Here is a 14,834-nt window from a genome sequence, read left to right as displayed (position 1 = left end):
CTGCCCTGCTTGCCTGCAATGAGCGGTCTCTGTACAACTGTTGGCTGTTTTGAGTCTGTGCTCCTATTCTGAAGGCAGCCTTCAGGCTTCACACACCGCACTTCTCTCCCAATAATCTGGGCAGATGACCTTAATAGGGACTGACAGATCCCTTGGGCCCCAGCCTCTTTCCCTTTTACCAGAATTCTGGGGACTTCTCCCAAGGAACAACACAACTGCTCAGAGATGAATGACAAAGGTGTTTTATTGAAGATTCACCCGAAGATGGATAAAGGGAAGGAGAAGAGTGGACAGGGTACTCAGGGGTTCTTGTCCCGACCTTGCAGGGTCGGTTGCTGCCCGGTGATGGAGGAGTTTGGTCCTGATGTAGAGTGAGATGCAGGATCTGGTAGGAGGCAGCGTTGGGCTGGGAGGGGACACATGACCCTGATAATCCTGGAGATGAGGCACCTGGTTGGATTCTCCTCTGTCGATGGGAGGTAAAGAGTCAGCCGACACCTCTCCCATTCCAGCTGGATCACAAGCCCAAATGGGAAGAAGCTACCAAACTCTAAGAGGGCAGAGTCCATGTCCTGGCACTGAGGTGACACCGGTAAGATGAGCCCCAGGAAAGGAGAGTGGAGGTAGAGGTGAAGGAAGCAGAGACACCAGGGCTGGGCAGGCTGGCCGCAGAGGGCTGCAGGGCCCCCGTCTCCTTTATCGGAAGGATTTCTTGGACACGGTGGTGGTAGAGATGATCTTGCCACTGGAACTGCCGCCGATGCCACCACCAAATCCAAAGCCACTTCCAGAGCCAGAACCCAGGCCAAATCCGGAGCTGCCTCCTAACCCTCCACCGAGGCCAACTGCGCAGGAGCCAGAGCCCAGGCCAAATCCAGAGCTGCCTCCTAATGCTCCACCGAGGCCTCCTGCGCTGGCAGCTCCACCAACCACAGCTGCGGGAAAAAGGCAAGAACAAGGTAACTCCATCAGCACTGTTACTGGGAATCTCACCCCAAACCAGGGTGAACAAACAGCCACAGTAGGGAGCAGACAGTACTTACAGATGCTCACAGCACTCTGGCATTCTCCAGACATTCTGTAGGGGAGAGAAAGAGCAGTGAACCTCAGCAAGCCTGGAGCCACGCTTCATTCAACAAGCCGGTGGCAAGCACCCTCCCCCTTGTTAAGCTGAATTGAGGCCTGAATGTGAACCTGCATGTAACATCCCGGTTTATAACACACCAGCACTGAAGCAAGCGGTGCAGCAGAGGCGCCCTGGACTGGTCATGGCTCTGGACCCTCTCCGTTTCCCCTGTTCCCACCCTGCCTTCCCCACTCACCGGCACTCCTCGCCCTCCAGCAGCTTGCGGTAGGTGGCAATCTCGATGTCCAGGGCCAGCTTGACGCTCATGAGCTCCTGGTACTCTCGCAGCACCCGGGCCAGCTCCTCCTTGGCCTTCTGCAGGGCGGCCTCTAGCTCCGTGCGCTTGCTGTAGGCATCCTTTAGGGCCACCTCCCCACGCTGCTCTGCGTCGGCCACGGATCCCTGCAGAGTCTGGCACTGAAGACAATGGCAAGGGACAGGCAGTCAATCATTAGGGCCTGTTGTCAAGACCTCGAAATCTGTCCCCTCTCCTGTAGCCACTTTACTTGGCTTAGGATGTTAGGATTCTGTCTGTCCTCCCCACCTTCCCTGACTCATGCATTTTATTCACTCCTGCTAGAGTCCACCAATTCAACAAAATAAAACAAACAATGAAAAAGAGCCAAGAAACCTTATTTACTGAGGTGTCATATTATGTTAACTAGGTTACTGCTGAAAAGATTTGGGTATGACTTGTCCGTTTTCAGTAACTAAGTCGTGTCCAACTCTTTGCCACCCCATGGACTATAGCCCACCAGCTCCTCTGTCCATGGGATTTCCCAGGCAAGAATACTGGAGTGGATTGCCATTTCCTTGTGCAAAGAGCTACAAATCCCCTGCAGACCAGCTCAAAGTCTTCCAGCCTCATGCCTTGTCTGCTTGTCTACTCTGAGACATATCTTGGGCCCCTGGCCCTGTAGTGAGGCTCTCAGGTAGAGGTGACACCTACCTGCTTCTTGACGTTCTCGATCTCAGCCCGCAGCCTCTGGATCAACCTGTTAAGCTCTGAAATCTCATTCTTGGTGTTCCTCAGGCTGTCTCCATGTTGGTCCACTGAGGTCTGAAGCTGCTGGACCTGAGACCCAGGGAAGCAAGGGTCAGGGTTGTTTGGGTGAGGTCTATCCTCCAATGAACTCAGCAAGAATAGCCACAGATGGCAGGGGTAATACAAAATGTCACATAATCTCCAGGCAGACCAGGATCAGTGATGCCCAGAAGAATCAGTTTACCTCTGACTTCTCTTGGGCTCGAGCTGATGATGGCTTGCTCACAGACATCAAAAGCAGAGCCCCAGAAGCCACCAACTCCAGAAAGACCCCCAGCACTCACCTTGATCTGGTACAGGGCCTCAGCCTCAGCCTTGCTCCTCTGGGCGATCTCCTCATACTGGGCCCGGACCTCAGCAATGATGCTGTCCAGGTCCAGATTGCGGTTGTTGTCCATGGAGAGAACCACGGATGTGTCGCTGACCTGGGTCTGCATCTGGGACAGCTCCTGCAGGGAAAATGTCTCATATCAGGCCTACTGGAGGGTCTTCCCTAATCTCTGACACCAGAGACCCACCATCATCATGGAAATGGCCATGCCACAGGCTCAGATGGGAGCTGACTTGGCATTCCCAAAGTATACAGAAGAGGAGGAGGGGTAAATTTCTATGTAGAAATCAAGTGGCTGGTGACATCTCAGGACAGAAGAGCAATGCCTGTAGTCTTCCCTGCTCCCTGAGGACCACAAGTCACTCCAGGTCAGGAGGCTCAAGTATATTGGCATGGAAGGGAAGATAATGATCTTGCTCACTGGAGAAATGCTAGACAGCAATCACTTCTATCCCGTGCAAACTTCAGATCTAATCCTCTAAGACAACCTCTGGTTTAGAGAATCTCTCGGTTTCAGTTGAATCTGTCACTTCAATCCTTTCTATCCATGATCTTGCTGAGAGCTCATGGCCCTGAAGTAAGGGAGGTGGAGTCCTTTCAAAGGACTGTCAATTCCAACCAGCAGCCTCACAGGTGGAGGCCTTCCCTAAATGGGGGGGGTTGAAGATGGAGTCCTCACCGCAGCATAGAGGACCCTCAGGAAGTTGATCTCATCGTTCAGGGCATCCACCTTGGCCTCCAGCTCCACCTTGTTCATGTAGGCAGCATCCACGTCCTGCAGAGGAGAAGGGAGGATAAGAGATAAGGTACAAGCATTCCAATGAGGGGCAGGGGGCATTATGTGACACACAGGTAGCACCAGGTGAGGTGGTAAGGGCCTCACCTTATTTGGCCTGTTCTGCCCCTAAAGCCACCTGCAGACATGGAAGTTAATTATCCGTATGGGCTTTTTTCACAGCCTTAATTCCTAATTCAGTGAGATCTGGATAGTACTAAGGAAGGGTGGAGCGGGGGGTGGGGGAGAAGGTCAGGATGAACCAAACCCGTGATTCAAGCCAAAGACCACTCCTGAGGGAATTGGGAGCACATCCCTACCCTCCTTCAACCCTCACCTTCTTGAGGACCACAAAGTCATTTTCAGCAGCTGTGCGTTTGTTGATTTCATCTTCATACCTGGGAGTGGGAAGATGAGAAAGAAAAGACAATAGCTCCACAGGGAGCTAGTGTTTCTCACTCTTTCCTGCTGGTTTTCAAACATCTATTGGAAAAAAATCCATCTAATTGGCTACATTTCCCCACGTTCATGCAGATATTAATTTCATTTACATTTGCTGAGTAATGACCTTGTTTGAGATAACAGTCTAGATTCTAGTTTATTCAGAGGAGTGAAAAACAAAATTTAAAAAGACTGTTTGCAAGAGATAAGATGTGAGGAGGAGAACAAGCATGATCTGGTTGATTTTATTTCAGTAGAAGAGCTGTCCTTTGGCTATTAGGTGGACTAAATTCTTAGGAGAGTTGCCAATGCTCCAGTTCTTTTTCTTTGGTATGAGAGTGAATTGAGAGAGGGAGCTGGTATTTTTCTGTTTCATCCCATAATGAGCATACTAAAAGCTACTATGCATTCAATGGTCATTGTACGCCCAGCACTATGCTACCTGCTTTCTCTATCTCATTTAATGTCATTTAATTCTCTCAACCTATAAGGTGGAACTATTATTCCCATTTTAAAGATGAAGAAGGACTTCCTTGATGGTCCACTGGTTAAGACTCTGCACTCCCTCTGCAGGGGGGCATGAGTTTGATCCTAGGTCAGGGAACTAAGATCCCACAGTCTGCACAGTGCTGCCAATAAATAATAATAATAAAGATGAAGAAAACTAAGATTCAGAGAGGTTAAGCAAGCCGGCCAAGATCACACAGCTTCGTAAGTGGAAGAATCAGTATGCCAAGCAGGTCCATCTCTCCTTACAGCCTGTATTCTCCTCAGCCTGCTGTGTTACTTTCCATCTGTTTGGTATATGCCACGCCCAGCTCCCTGGACCTATCACTCATTTTCTGTTTGGGGCAACTTAGAGCTGATGACATCCTATTTTAAAAAGTGACCATGTAGATGCAGAACAGACTGGAGGTCATCCCTGACTCTTCAGGGTCTCTTCTGAGCCTGGGAATCTAAATGACTGAAGAGGAGCCCCTGGCCGGGGCACAGTCAGATTTGCTGGACGGCATTCGCTCCCTACATACTTGGTCTTATAGTCCTCCACGCTGTCCTGCATGATCTTCAGCTCAGACTGCAGGCGTCCTTTGTCGTTGGCTAAGGAATCCACCTGCTTCCTCAGGGCATTGATGTAGGCCTCAAAGAAGGGCTCAAGGTTTTTGACAGATGTGGTAGTCGTCTGCTGCTGGAGGAGTTTCCACTTGGTCTCTAGCACCTTGTTCTGCTGCTCTAAGAACCGCACCTGTATTTAACAAAGGCACCAACCAACTGATGAGACCCTGAAACTCTGGCAGGAGGGCTGGACCACACCAACCCAGTCAACCCAAGCCAACCTGGAAGCCCAAGAGCCTTCAGAGTAAGGCCACCACCTTACAACTTCAGGCACCATCTGCTGGAGTCAGTATGGCAACCCCCCTCCACGGAAACAAGTGGGCCACATGTGTTGGGAAGAACAGAGCAGAGCCCACGCATCGGGGCCTGACTGTGCAGCAAGAACAACTGGACCACAGGGGTCCAGAAGGCCTGGGAAGAATTGCTGAGAAGAACATTGAACTTCTATGAAATAATAAAATAAATTCAGGAAATACAACCAGAGCCTAGGGGCTATTGCACTCAGTGTGACCTCACCCAAGGCAAAGGAATCATAAACTCACTGAAGATGTTTTTAAACAAGCTTTCTTATAAATAGACCTCGTGTGTCTCTGTGAACCTGTGCAGAATGGAATATAAAATGTCTAAGATCCAGCACTAGACATATTCTGAGTCTCATAGACTCAGTCCTGCAAGGGAACTTCCCTGAACTTTCCCTCTAGGAAGAGATCTAGCCAGATAAACCAAGGTGTAGCATGACATTTCCACTTTATGTGCCTCAGAATAGAAAAGAAAGCAGATAAGGGTGACTGATCATGATTTGAACTTAAACCGATGATGGGAGATAAGACAAGTAAGCACCCAACCGTCAGTCTTACTTTTGCACCTGTAGGTCCTAGAGTCATAGTGAAGCCCTTTTAAGCTACTAGGGATTTCTTCAAGCTAGCAAGAACAAATATTCCCATTCAATCTACGCCAAGATCGTTCATTCTTGCCCCATTCATCTAAGAGAACTGAGACTTCATTGCACAGAGAACCAGGGCACCCTGGGCCAAATGTGCTCACCCACCCATTCGGTCATTCGTCTTGGAATTAATGACTCTGTGGAACTAATCTGTCTACTATTATCCATCACACATAAACATGGCATACAGCGCAAAAGTCTTGAACCTCTAGACCTTGCAAGGAGAAGGAAAGTAGACTACAAAAAAAAAAAAAAAGGAGAGATTCAGCCCACTCCCTCTTCAAAAAGACCCCAAAATGAGCAATTTTGCCCAGTCAGGAGGATGAACACGATGACCTTCTGAGGTCCTCATGGGCCCTGGAATCTGCCACTGGAGTCAGTCCCTCTCTCATTTGAGAAAGCAGCCTGGTTTTCTTCTGCCCCAAAATCGGAAGTGCCAGTAGTTAAGCAATCGTATTAGCTAGAATGAATGAACTATATTATTAAACATGTTATTTCTGAAACCAAAATCTAGAGAAAAAGCAGAGAAACGATGTACCCGTTTTATAGCTGGGGTGACTGGGCCCAGAAAAGTTGAATGATTTGCCCAGAAGCACATAGCAACCTCAGGGAAATTCAAACATTGAACTGCTTTGAGCAGCCTGTTTTCCCACCAGCCACAGGATAAAAGAGAAAGAGTAACGGTTCTCCTTAACCAGGTAGGAAACAGAGGCCCAGAGAAATCCACAGGTTTCCTAAGTCTGCAGCAGGATTAGGTATGAGATGCTGGGACTCAGAAGCCCTGGCTTCTACCACCTTATCTGACCAAGGGGCCACTCACCTTGTCGATGAAGGAGGCAAACTTGTTGTTAAGGAGCTTGATCTGCTCACGCTCCTCAGTCCGGACCTTCTGGATCTCAGGGTCAATCTCCACGTGGAGTGGGGTCAGCAGGCTCTGGTTGATGGTGACTTCCTGAATCCCTCCAGCAGGGCAGACCGGGAAGCCAGCACCACCTCGTCCACCGAAGGAGCCCCCGAATCCACTGCCAAAGCCACCAGCGCCGAAACCAGAGCCAAAACCTCCAGCAGCCCCAAAGCCACCTGCAGCCCCGAAGCCAGCACCCTGCCGGCACCCGGCCATGCTGATGGAGATGCTCTTGTTCCCCCCAAGGTTGTAGAGGCTTCTGCTGCCGAAGCCCCCAGAGGAGCAGCGGCCTGCACCCCCGGACATGGAGGCCGAGCTGAAAGCAGCCTTCTTGACCCCACCTACGATGGCCGAGCCGCAGCTAAAGCCACGGGGCCCGCCTCGCACATACTGCTGTCTGGCGATCATGACTGGAGAGAGAGGAGCAAGCTCAGAGTTGTCAGGGAGAAGCAAGAGGGGCCAGGTCACTGACTGCAGCAGCACCAGTCTGGGTCTCTTATATGTGCTGGAAAGCAGGGCTTGGTTGCAGGGGCATAAAGGGAAAAATCTGAAACATCTCTGGGCTTGGCCTTTGGCACTGGCCCATCCTTCTTGCACCTGCTGAACATGTCACAAACACACCTACAGAAGTCATTCGGAGGGCACACTCTCTTCCCCGAGAAGCTGAACCAGTGTCCCAGGGCCTCCTGGGTCACCACCGCCCCCCCACCCGACACTGCACTCTAATCTCACCAGCCTCCAGGGGCCTCCCTGCTCCAGACAAGACAACCGTTGCTCTGTCGCTCACTCCACAGAATTTGGAACCTGAGAGGCTGACTTCAAATGCACGCTTTGCAAACCTGCAGCTAGTCATTCTCTGGTGCTCAGTTGCTTCACCCATAAATTGGAAATAATACAAATATTTGCCTTCACCTTCTGTCAAGATCCTGAGATTACAAGGAACGAGGGCTCTGTAACCTGTCAGAGACTGCACGTATATTTGTCACCAGCATTTCTATTCCTCTGTGTGCACTTGGCCCCGAAAAGTGTGTCCCCAGTATCTCAGATGGAAAAGAGTCCGCCTGCAATGCAGGAAACCTAGGTTCAACCCCTGGGTCAGGAAGATCCCCTGGAGGAGGGCCTGGAAATCCATCCAGTATTCTTGCTTGAAGAATCCCATGGATAGAGAAGCCTGGTGGGCTACAGTCCATGGGGTCACACAGAGTCAGACACGACTAAGCAACTAACAAGCACACACACATATATACAAAAGGGGAAATCCATAGTCCAGCCTGCTAGACTTCCAAACCTGTAGATCAGGACTCAGCTTGGGACTTCCTTGGTAGTACAGTGGTTAAGAATCCACCTGCCAATGCAGGGTACATGGGTTCAATCCCTGGTCCAGGGAGATTCCACATGCCAACAGACTACAAGCCTGTGCGCCACAATTACTGAGCCCAAGCTCTAGAGTCCATGCACCGCAACTACTGAAGCCCACATGCCCTAGAGCCCATGCTCTGCAACAAGAGAAGCCGCTGCAATGAGAAGTCCATGCACCCCAACAAAGAGTAGCCCCAGCTCTCTGTAATTAGTGAAAGCTCGTGCACAGCAACAAAGACCCAGGGCAGCCAAAAATAAACAAATAGTTTTTAAAAAGACTCAGCTTGGCTTGATACACAATTATTGAAAACCTACTATCTGCCAGGCATGGAGCTGGAGGCGAAATACAGGTGACTCTGCCTCAGGCTCTCAGGACTTCCATTCCTTCTTGGGACTCCAGCCTGCATTTACCAGATTCTAGGTCAGCACTCTCCAGCCTGGGTCCTGACTGTGTGCCACGCTACTCCATTTGCTGCCCAGTCATTTGCTTGGCCCACTAGGACAGGCCATGTCTGTTTTCCCATAACAGTCTCAGCATTTGGGGCAGGAGCTGGAACAATGGGGTGATGGGGACATCTTTGGCAGAATAATGAAACCTATGAGCCCCTTCTCAGAGCAATGTTTTCAAATACAATACCCTAGTTTTAAGCTTGAACTTAAAGTCTTTCCCACTGAGTGCAGTGGATCTGTATTCAAATCCCACCTGTTGCTACTAACTGGCTGTGCAGTCTTGGGCAGGTCACCTAATGTCTCAGAACCCATAGATCTTAGATGATCTCATAGATCATGAGATGATGTACCTACAGTGCCTGGTACACACTAGGTCTGGAGACATTCATTCTTACATCCTGCCCAGGCTTTGGTGTTGCCACTTTTGAGGAGAAATCAGATGAATCTTTATATCTCTTCTCAATCTCTAATGAGACTATCCCGAATCTGGGGAACGGCAGTGAAGAGGGCGTTTGTGATTCCCACAGGCCCAAGCTGACCCTGACCAACTGAAAACTGGCCACTGCAAAAACAAGCAGCCCTAGACTTCCCTGGAGGTCCAGAGGCTAAGAATCTGCCTGCCAGTGCAGAGGACAAGGGTTCGATCCCTGGTCCAAGACAATCCCGCATGCCACGGAGCAACTAAGCCCATGTGCCACAGCTACTGAGCCTGCGCTCTAGAGCCCAGGCTCCGCAACAAGAGAAGCCACAGCAATGAGAAACCCTAACATTGCAACGAAGAGTAGCCCCCACTTGCTGCAACTAGAGAAAGCCCTCACAGGAACGCAGACCCAGCGCAGCCAAAAATAATTCAAAAAAAAAAAAAAAAGATGAGCAGCCCCTTCCGTGCAAAGAGACTGAGGAGGCCCGTGGGATGAGAAGGTGCTGCATGGATCCAGGTCATGGGAACCAGGCTGCAGGAAGACTGGACTGGCTGGGAGCTCTCTCCTCCAGCCAGCTCCTCTCTCCCCACCCCCACCCTCATTGCCTCTCCCTGCCCTCCTCTTCCTCTACTTCCCATCCACACCTCACCCTCTGTCCCCATCTACCTCTGTCTTTGCTGGGCTCCCTATGCACCTGTCCAGATGGCCTCTAAGTAAATGAGTGTTTGGAAGGGCTATGGCAGTGGGACAGGAGACACCCCCCTCCACCGGGGTTCCATCAAAGGTCCACTGGAGAAAGCCCGAGCCATGGTCCATCCACCTGTAGTAGGGGAGCATTCTAGAGCCAAGACCATCTCCTGTGAAGGTCAGGGTTGGACATCCTTCTCTCAGTGAGTATTTATGAAGTGCCAGCTTTGTGCCAGGCTCTGTGCTGACTGCTTTATATACATGTGATCATGGAATCTTCCTAGAAGCTCTCTGTAGTCAGCATCACAACGGTGCTTACAAATGATGACTTGGAAGACCCAGGGGCGGTGAAGTAGCCCCCAGGGTCACACAGTGATGGAGCTAGGACCCCAACTGACATCAGTCTATTCCCAAAGGCTCTGCCCTCCCTGGCCTCTCACCCATACCATCCTGCCTGATGTAAAGTCAGTTTGTCTAATTTGTACAGTGGTCAATCCAGATTTGGGCACCTGAGCAAACCTTGAACCAGCTCTGAGGGCGCGAGTATGCAAGGGTTTACCGATTTCCACCCTAGTGGGCATGGCTGAGGCTGCAGCTGAAGGAGCAGGGAACAGCTGGAGCCACCCTCTAGGGGAGCTGAGGTCTGATTGTCTGCTTTTCTGCCCTGAGGGTGGGAAGGGGCAGAACCCAGGGCTCAGACCCCTCACCTGCCTCACCTCCCACTCATGGCTCCATCCTCCTGGCTGCCTCTAGGGGTTGACGAGGACCTTTGTAGGCTAGGAGGAGGGTTTTCCTCCCCAGAGATGTAGCCCCACGGTGTCTTGTGATGTGTCCATTGTGTCTTATAGTCTATAGCTCTGACACCCCAATACAAGAGAATCCTGCGTCCTTAAGGTGTGTATAAAACAGAAAGCCAACAGAGGTGGAAGGGACTTTAAGGGAAATAATCTATAATATATAATCAATCTTATTTTGTGCCTGTGGGACACCCAAACCATGGATCCTCAATGGAGGTACTTCTCATCATGCAAACCCTAAGTTGAGGCAGAGGTCATCCCTCAGACAGAAAGATGAGGGGAAGGCTGCCTGGCTTTCCAGGTAACAGTTACTCTCCCACAGAACTGCCATCATGTGCTGGACGCTGAGTGCTTTTCTTATAAGAATTCCCTTCCTCACAACAACCCAGCTAAAGGGGGTCGCCAGGCGGTTTAGAGCTACAGACAACCAAGGTTGAGAGAGCTTATATAATTTGACTAAGATCACACAGCTAGGAAGTGGTGGAGGTAGGTGGCCAGTCCTGTCCATCTAACTTCAAAGCTTGTGACTTTGATCTCTACACCCCAATGGTTTATATCAGAATCTGCAGGAAAAACAATTATACAGGAATTTTGACCCGTAGCTTGTGGTCCACCAGGGCAGCCACAGGGCCTCCGCCAGCACGCTAAATGTTCTATCCCTGCTTTTGCCAAGGAATGTTGATCAGATCATGTAGCCCTGTCCTTACAAGTAACCAATAAGATAGGACCCTGTCATGGGGGGCCAATTCTGTGTCCTCCAACTAAGTCCAAATTAGCTAAATGACAAATCCTACAATAAACCCACACCAAACAGAAAGAAAGTTCTAGACTAGAGCCCTATTCTGTGGCTCATTATAAAGTCAAAATTTCCAGAAGTTCACAAAATCCTTGGACTGTAGCCTGAAAAACTCAAGGCAGCATGCCCTCAGTGTACAAGAGAGCCCTTTCCCCCGAGGGAGAAAGGCAAAGAAGAGTTTCCATCCGTGAAAAGGGGAAGGTTGCCTCCTGCAGCCCTGGGCCAGAGGCAGGAAACTGGACCAGGTGACTCTACCTGGAAGCAGCAGCTAAAATCCGGTTCCCTGCCCCACCTCCACAGCTTCCACTCTTGTCCTTGTGACCCTTCCTCAACTGGCAGCCATTCCCCATCTTGTCAAAGAGGAATAAGCAGTTGACAGGGGTGTGGAGGAGAGCGGAGGGTGTGTTTGCCCAGGGCTTTGTGGGTGAGGGAGACAAGCCCTGGCATTCAGTCCTGGGATTACGGGGATCCCAAGTCTTTTACTCTTAGCCCCAAACCTGGTGTGTGGTGTGGGAAAGCACCCCCGCCTGTCCTGACTGGGTTGGTGCCCTCACCCTGTTCAGTCACCCAGCCTCAGCCACCCCTGAGTCACTCCATGGGGAGCCAGAGCCAACTTGGGGATCAGAAATCCTACAGAAAGCACCAGTCAGCATTTCGGAACGGGGACAGTGAGGGCAGAGAGAGGGTGGAGAGCCCTTAGAATCGGGAAGTGGGGTCTGTGCACAATCCCCCCTTTCCCAGGGGCAGAGAGCATTTCTGGTCTCCACCACCCCCCAGGCATGTGTCAGCAGGGGTAACCCAACACGTTCTGGCAGCAAAACCATTCTTGTCATCAAAAACAAATGCACAGCCCCATTTGTAAAACAAGTAAAAGAGGAGATGCTCTGATTGGTGCAGAGGAGGGAAATATGAAACTTCTTGCCTGCTGGCCTCTCCCAGACCCCTTGAGAGCAGCCCCTGGGGTTCTGAGTCTCCAGAAATTCAGCCTGGAAACCCCTGTGTCCGGGCCATTCCCAGATTTACACGAGTATTTCTAAGTAACATAACAATTTGTCCTTAGTGGATCTTCCTGGCCCATAGTATAATCTTTGCGTTTTGTTATATGATGAATCTGTTTCTATTTCTTAAGTCCTAACTATAATTTCATATCTTTTTGCCTTTTCATATTGTTCATGGGGTTCTCAAGGCAAGAATACTGAAGTGGTTTGCCATTCTCTTCTCCAGTGGACCATGTTTTGTTAGAAGTCTCCACCATGACCCGCCCGAGCCTACACGGCATGGCTCCTAGTTTCATTGAGTTAGACAAGGCTGTGATCCATGTGATCAGTTTGATTAGTTTTCTGTGATTGTGGTTTTCACTCTGTCTGCCCTCTGATGGATAAGGATAAGAGGCTTATTATGGAAGTTTCCTGATGGTAGAGGCTGTCAATCCTAAAGGAAATCAGCCCTGAATTTTCACTGGAAGGACTGATAATGAGGCTGAAACTCCAGTACTTTGGTCACCTGATGCAAAGAACTGACTCATTGGAAAAGACCCTGATGCTGGGAAAGATTGAAGGCAGGAGGAGAAGTGGACAACAGAGAGTAAGATGTCTTGATGGCATCACCGACTCGATGGACATGAGTTTGAGCAAGATCCGGGAGTTGGTGATGGACAGGGAAGCCTGGCGTGCTGCAGTCCATGGGGTCGCAAAGAGTCGGACACGACTGAGCAACTAAACTTGAAGTGAAATATAATTTCAATAAAATTGTTTCTCTGTTAGGATATATACATATGTGTATATGTATAACGGAATCACTTTGCTTTACACTTGAAACTGACACAGCACTGTAAATTAACTATGCTTCTTTTTTTTAAATTATCTGATTACCACTTCCAGTTAGCTGAATTGGAATTGTGAGAGTGAGCACCCTTGCCTTGTTCCTGATTTTGGAGGAAAAGCTTGTGACCTTTTACCTTGAAGTGTGATGTTAGCTGTGGGCTTGTGATAAATGTTGAGGTATGTTCCTTCTATACCTTATTATGCTGAGGTATGTTCCTTCTATACCTAGTTTGTTGATAATTCTTATATGAGTGGGTGTTGAATTTCTTCAAATGCTTTTTCTTCATGTATTCAGACGATGCAGATCCCTGGGTCAGAAAGATTCCCTGGAGGAGGGCATGGCAGCACACTCCAGTATTCTTGCCTGGAGAATCCCATGGACAAAGGAGCCTGGTGGGCTACAGTCCATAGGGTCCCAAAGAGTCAGGCATGACTGAAGAGACTTAGCACGAAGCACGCACATTAAGATAATCATATGATTTTTTAATTTTTTATTCTGTTAATGTACCACACATTGATTTGTGTATGTTGAGCCAACCTTGCATCCCAGGGATGAATCCCACTTGATCATGGTGTATTATCCTTTCAATGTGCTGCAGAATTCAGTTTTCTAGTATTTTGGGGGGAATTTTTTTATATCTATAGTCATCAGGGATATTGGTCTGTAGTTTTCTTTCTTTGTAGTGTGCTTATCTGGCTTTGATGCTAATCCCATGAAATGAGTTTGGGAGTTTTCCATTCTCTTTGGGGTTTGGAGAAGTTTGAGAAGGGTTGACATTAATTCTTCTTTAATATTTAGTAAAAAATTTACCAATGAAGCCATCTGGTCCTGGAATTTTCCTTGTTGGGAGACGTTTGATTACTGGTTCAATATCCTTACTGGTAATTGAATGGTTCAGATTTCCAGTTTGTTCCTGATTCAGTCTTGGTAAGTGATACATATCCAAGAATTTATCCCTTTCTTCTAGGTTGTCCAGTTTATTGGCATATAGTTGTCCATAACAACCTCTTATGATCCTATGTATTTTTTTATAATTTTATTTATTTATTTTTGACTGAGCTGCTTTGCACGGGATTTATCAAGTTGTGACAAGCTGGGGCTACTCGTCATTGTGGTGTGTGAGCTTCTCATTGCAATGGCTTCTCTTGTTGTGGAGCACAGGCTCTAGATGCATGGGCTTCAAAAGTTGCAGCACGTGGGCTCAGGAGTTGTGGCACACAGGCTTAATTGCTCTGCAGCATGTGGGATCTACCCAGACCAGGGAATGAACCCATGTCCCCTGCATTGGCAGGCAGATTATTACACACTGTTCCACCAGGAAGTCTGATCCTGTGTATTTTTGTGGTATCAGTTGAATGTCTCCTCTTTCTTGAATAATTTCATTGATTCGGGCCATCTCTTTTTCCCTTGGTTAGTCTAGCTAAAGGTTTTCCATTTTGTTTACCTTTTCAAAGATCCAACTCTTAGGGGGTTTTGTCTTCTCCACTATTTTCCTGTTTCCTATTTAATCCACTTCTGCGCTAATCTTTATTATTTCCTTCCTTCTTCTAAATTTGGACTTACTCTGTTCTTTTTCTAGTTCCCTGAGGTGTAAAAGTTAAAATGTTTATTTGGGTTCTTTCTATTTTCTCAATACATGTGTTTATAGCTATCAATTTCCCTCTTAGAACTGCTCTTGCTGCATCTCGTAAGTTTTGGTATCTTGTGTTACATTTTCATTTGTCTCCAGATACTTTTGTATTTCCATTTTTAAATTTCTTCTTTGATCTGTTGGTTATTGGAGTTGTTTGGAGTGTACTGTTTAATTTCCATGTATTCATG

General features: G+C 48.7%; 1 protein-coding gene across 1 annotated transcript; it reads right to left on the bottom strand.

Annotated features, from left to right (window-relative positions):
* Positions 1 to 226: 226 nt before the first annotated feature.
* Positions 227 to 7,170, bottom strand: KRT4 (keratin 4). The gene is made up of 9 exons (XM_061415976.1): positions 6,595 to 7,170; positions 4,747 to 4,961; positions 3,615 to 3,675; positions 3,182 to 3,277; positions 2,456 to 2,620; positions 2,076 to 2,201; positions 1,323 to 1,543; positions 1,044 to 1,078; positions 227 to 935 (listed from the first exon to the last, which is right to left on the bottom strand). The coding sequence occupies exons 1-9, from the start codon at positions 7,084 to 7,086 to the stop codon at positions 697 to 699; spliced, it is 1,650 nt and encodes a 549-aa protein (XP_061271960.1). The 5' UTR covers positions 7,087 to 7,170; the 3' UTR covers positions 227 to 696.
* Between the last annotated feature and the right edge of the window lie 7,664 nt (positions 7,171 to 14,834).

This window comes from Bos javanicus, chromosome 5, assembly GCF_032452875.1.
Source record: "Bos javanicus breed banteng chromosome 5, ARS-OSU_banteng_1.0, whole genome shotgun sequence".
Classification (NCBI taxonomy): domain Eukaryota; kingdom Metazoa; phylum Chordata; class Mammalia; order Artiodactyla; family Bovidae; genus Bos; species Bos javanicus.
The sequence above is the reverse complement of the archived record's forward strand: the minus strand, read 5'-3'. Positions and strand labels throughout refer to the sequence as shown.

Coding starts and splice junctions, on each gene's coding strand:
- KRT4 (XM_061415976.1), bottom strand. CDS start 7,086: ATGATCGCCAGACAGCAGTATGTGCGAGGCGGGCCCCGTGGCTTTAGC. Junction 4,962..6,594: donor TTGCCTCCTTCATCGACAAG/GTGAGTGGCCCC, acceptor TGTTAAATACAG/GTGCGGTTCTTAGAGCAGCA. Junction 2,621..3,181: donor TGAGGGTCCTCTATGCTGCG/GTGAGGACTCCA, acceptor TTTTCCCTGCAG/GAGCTGTCCCAGATGCAGAC.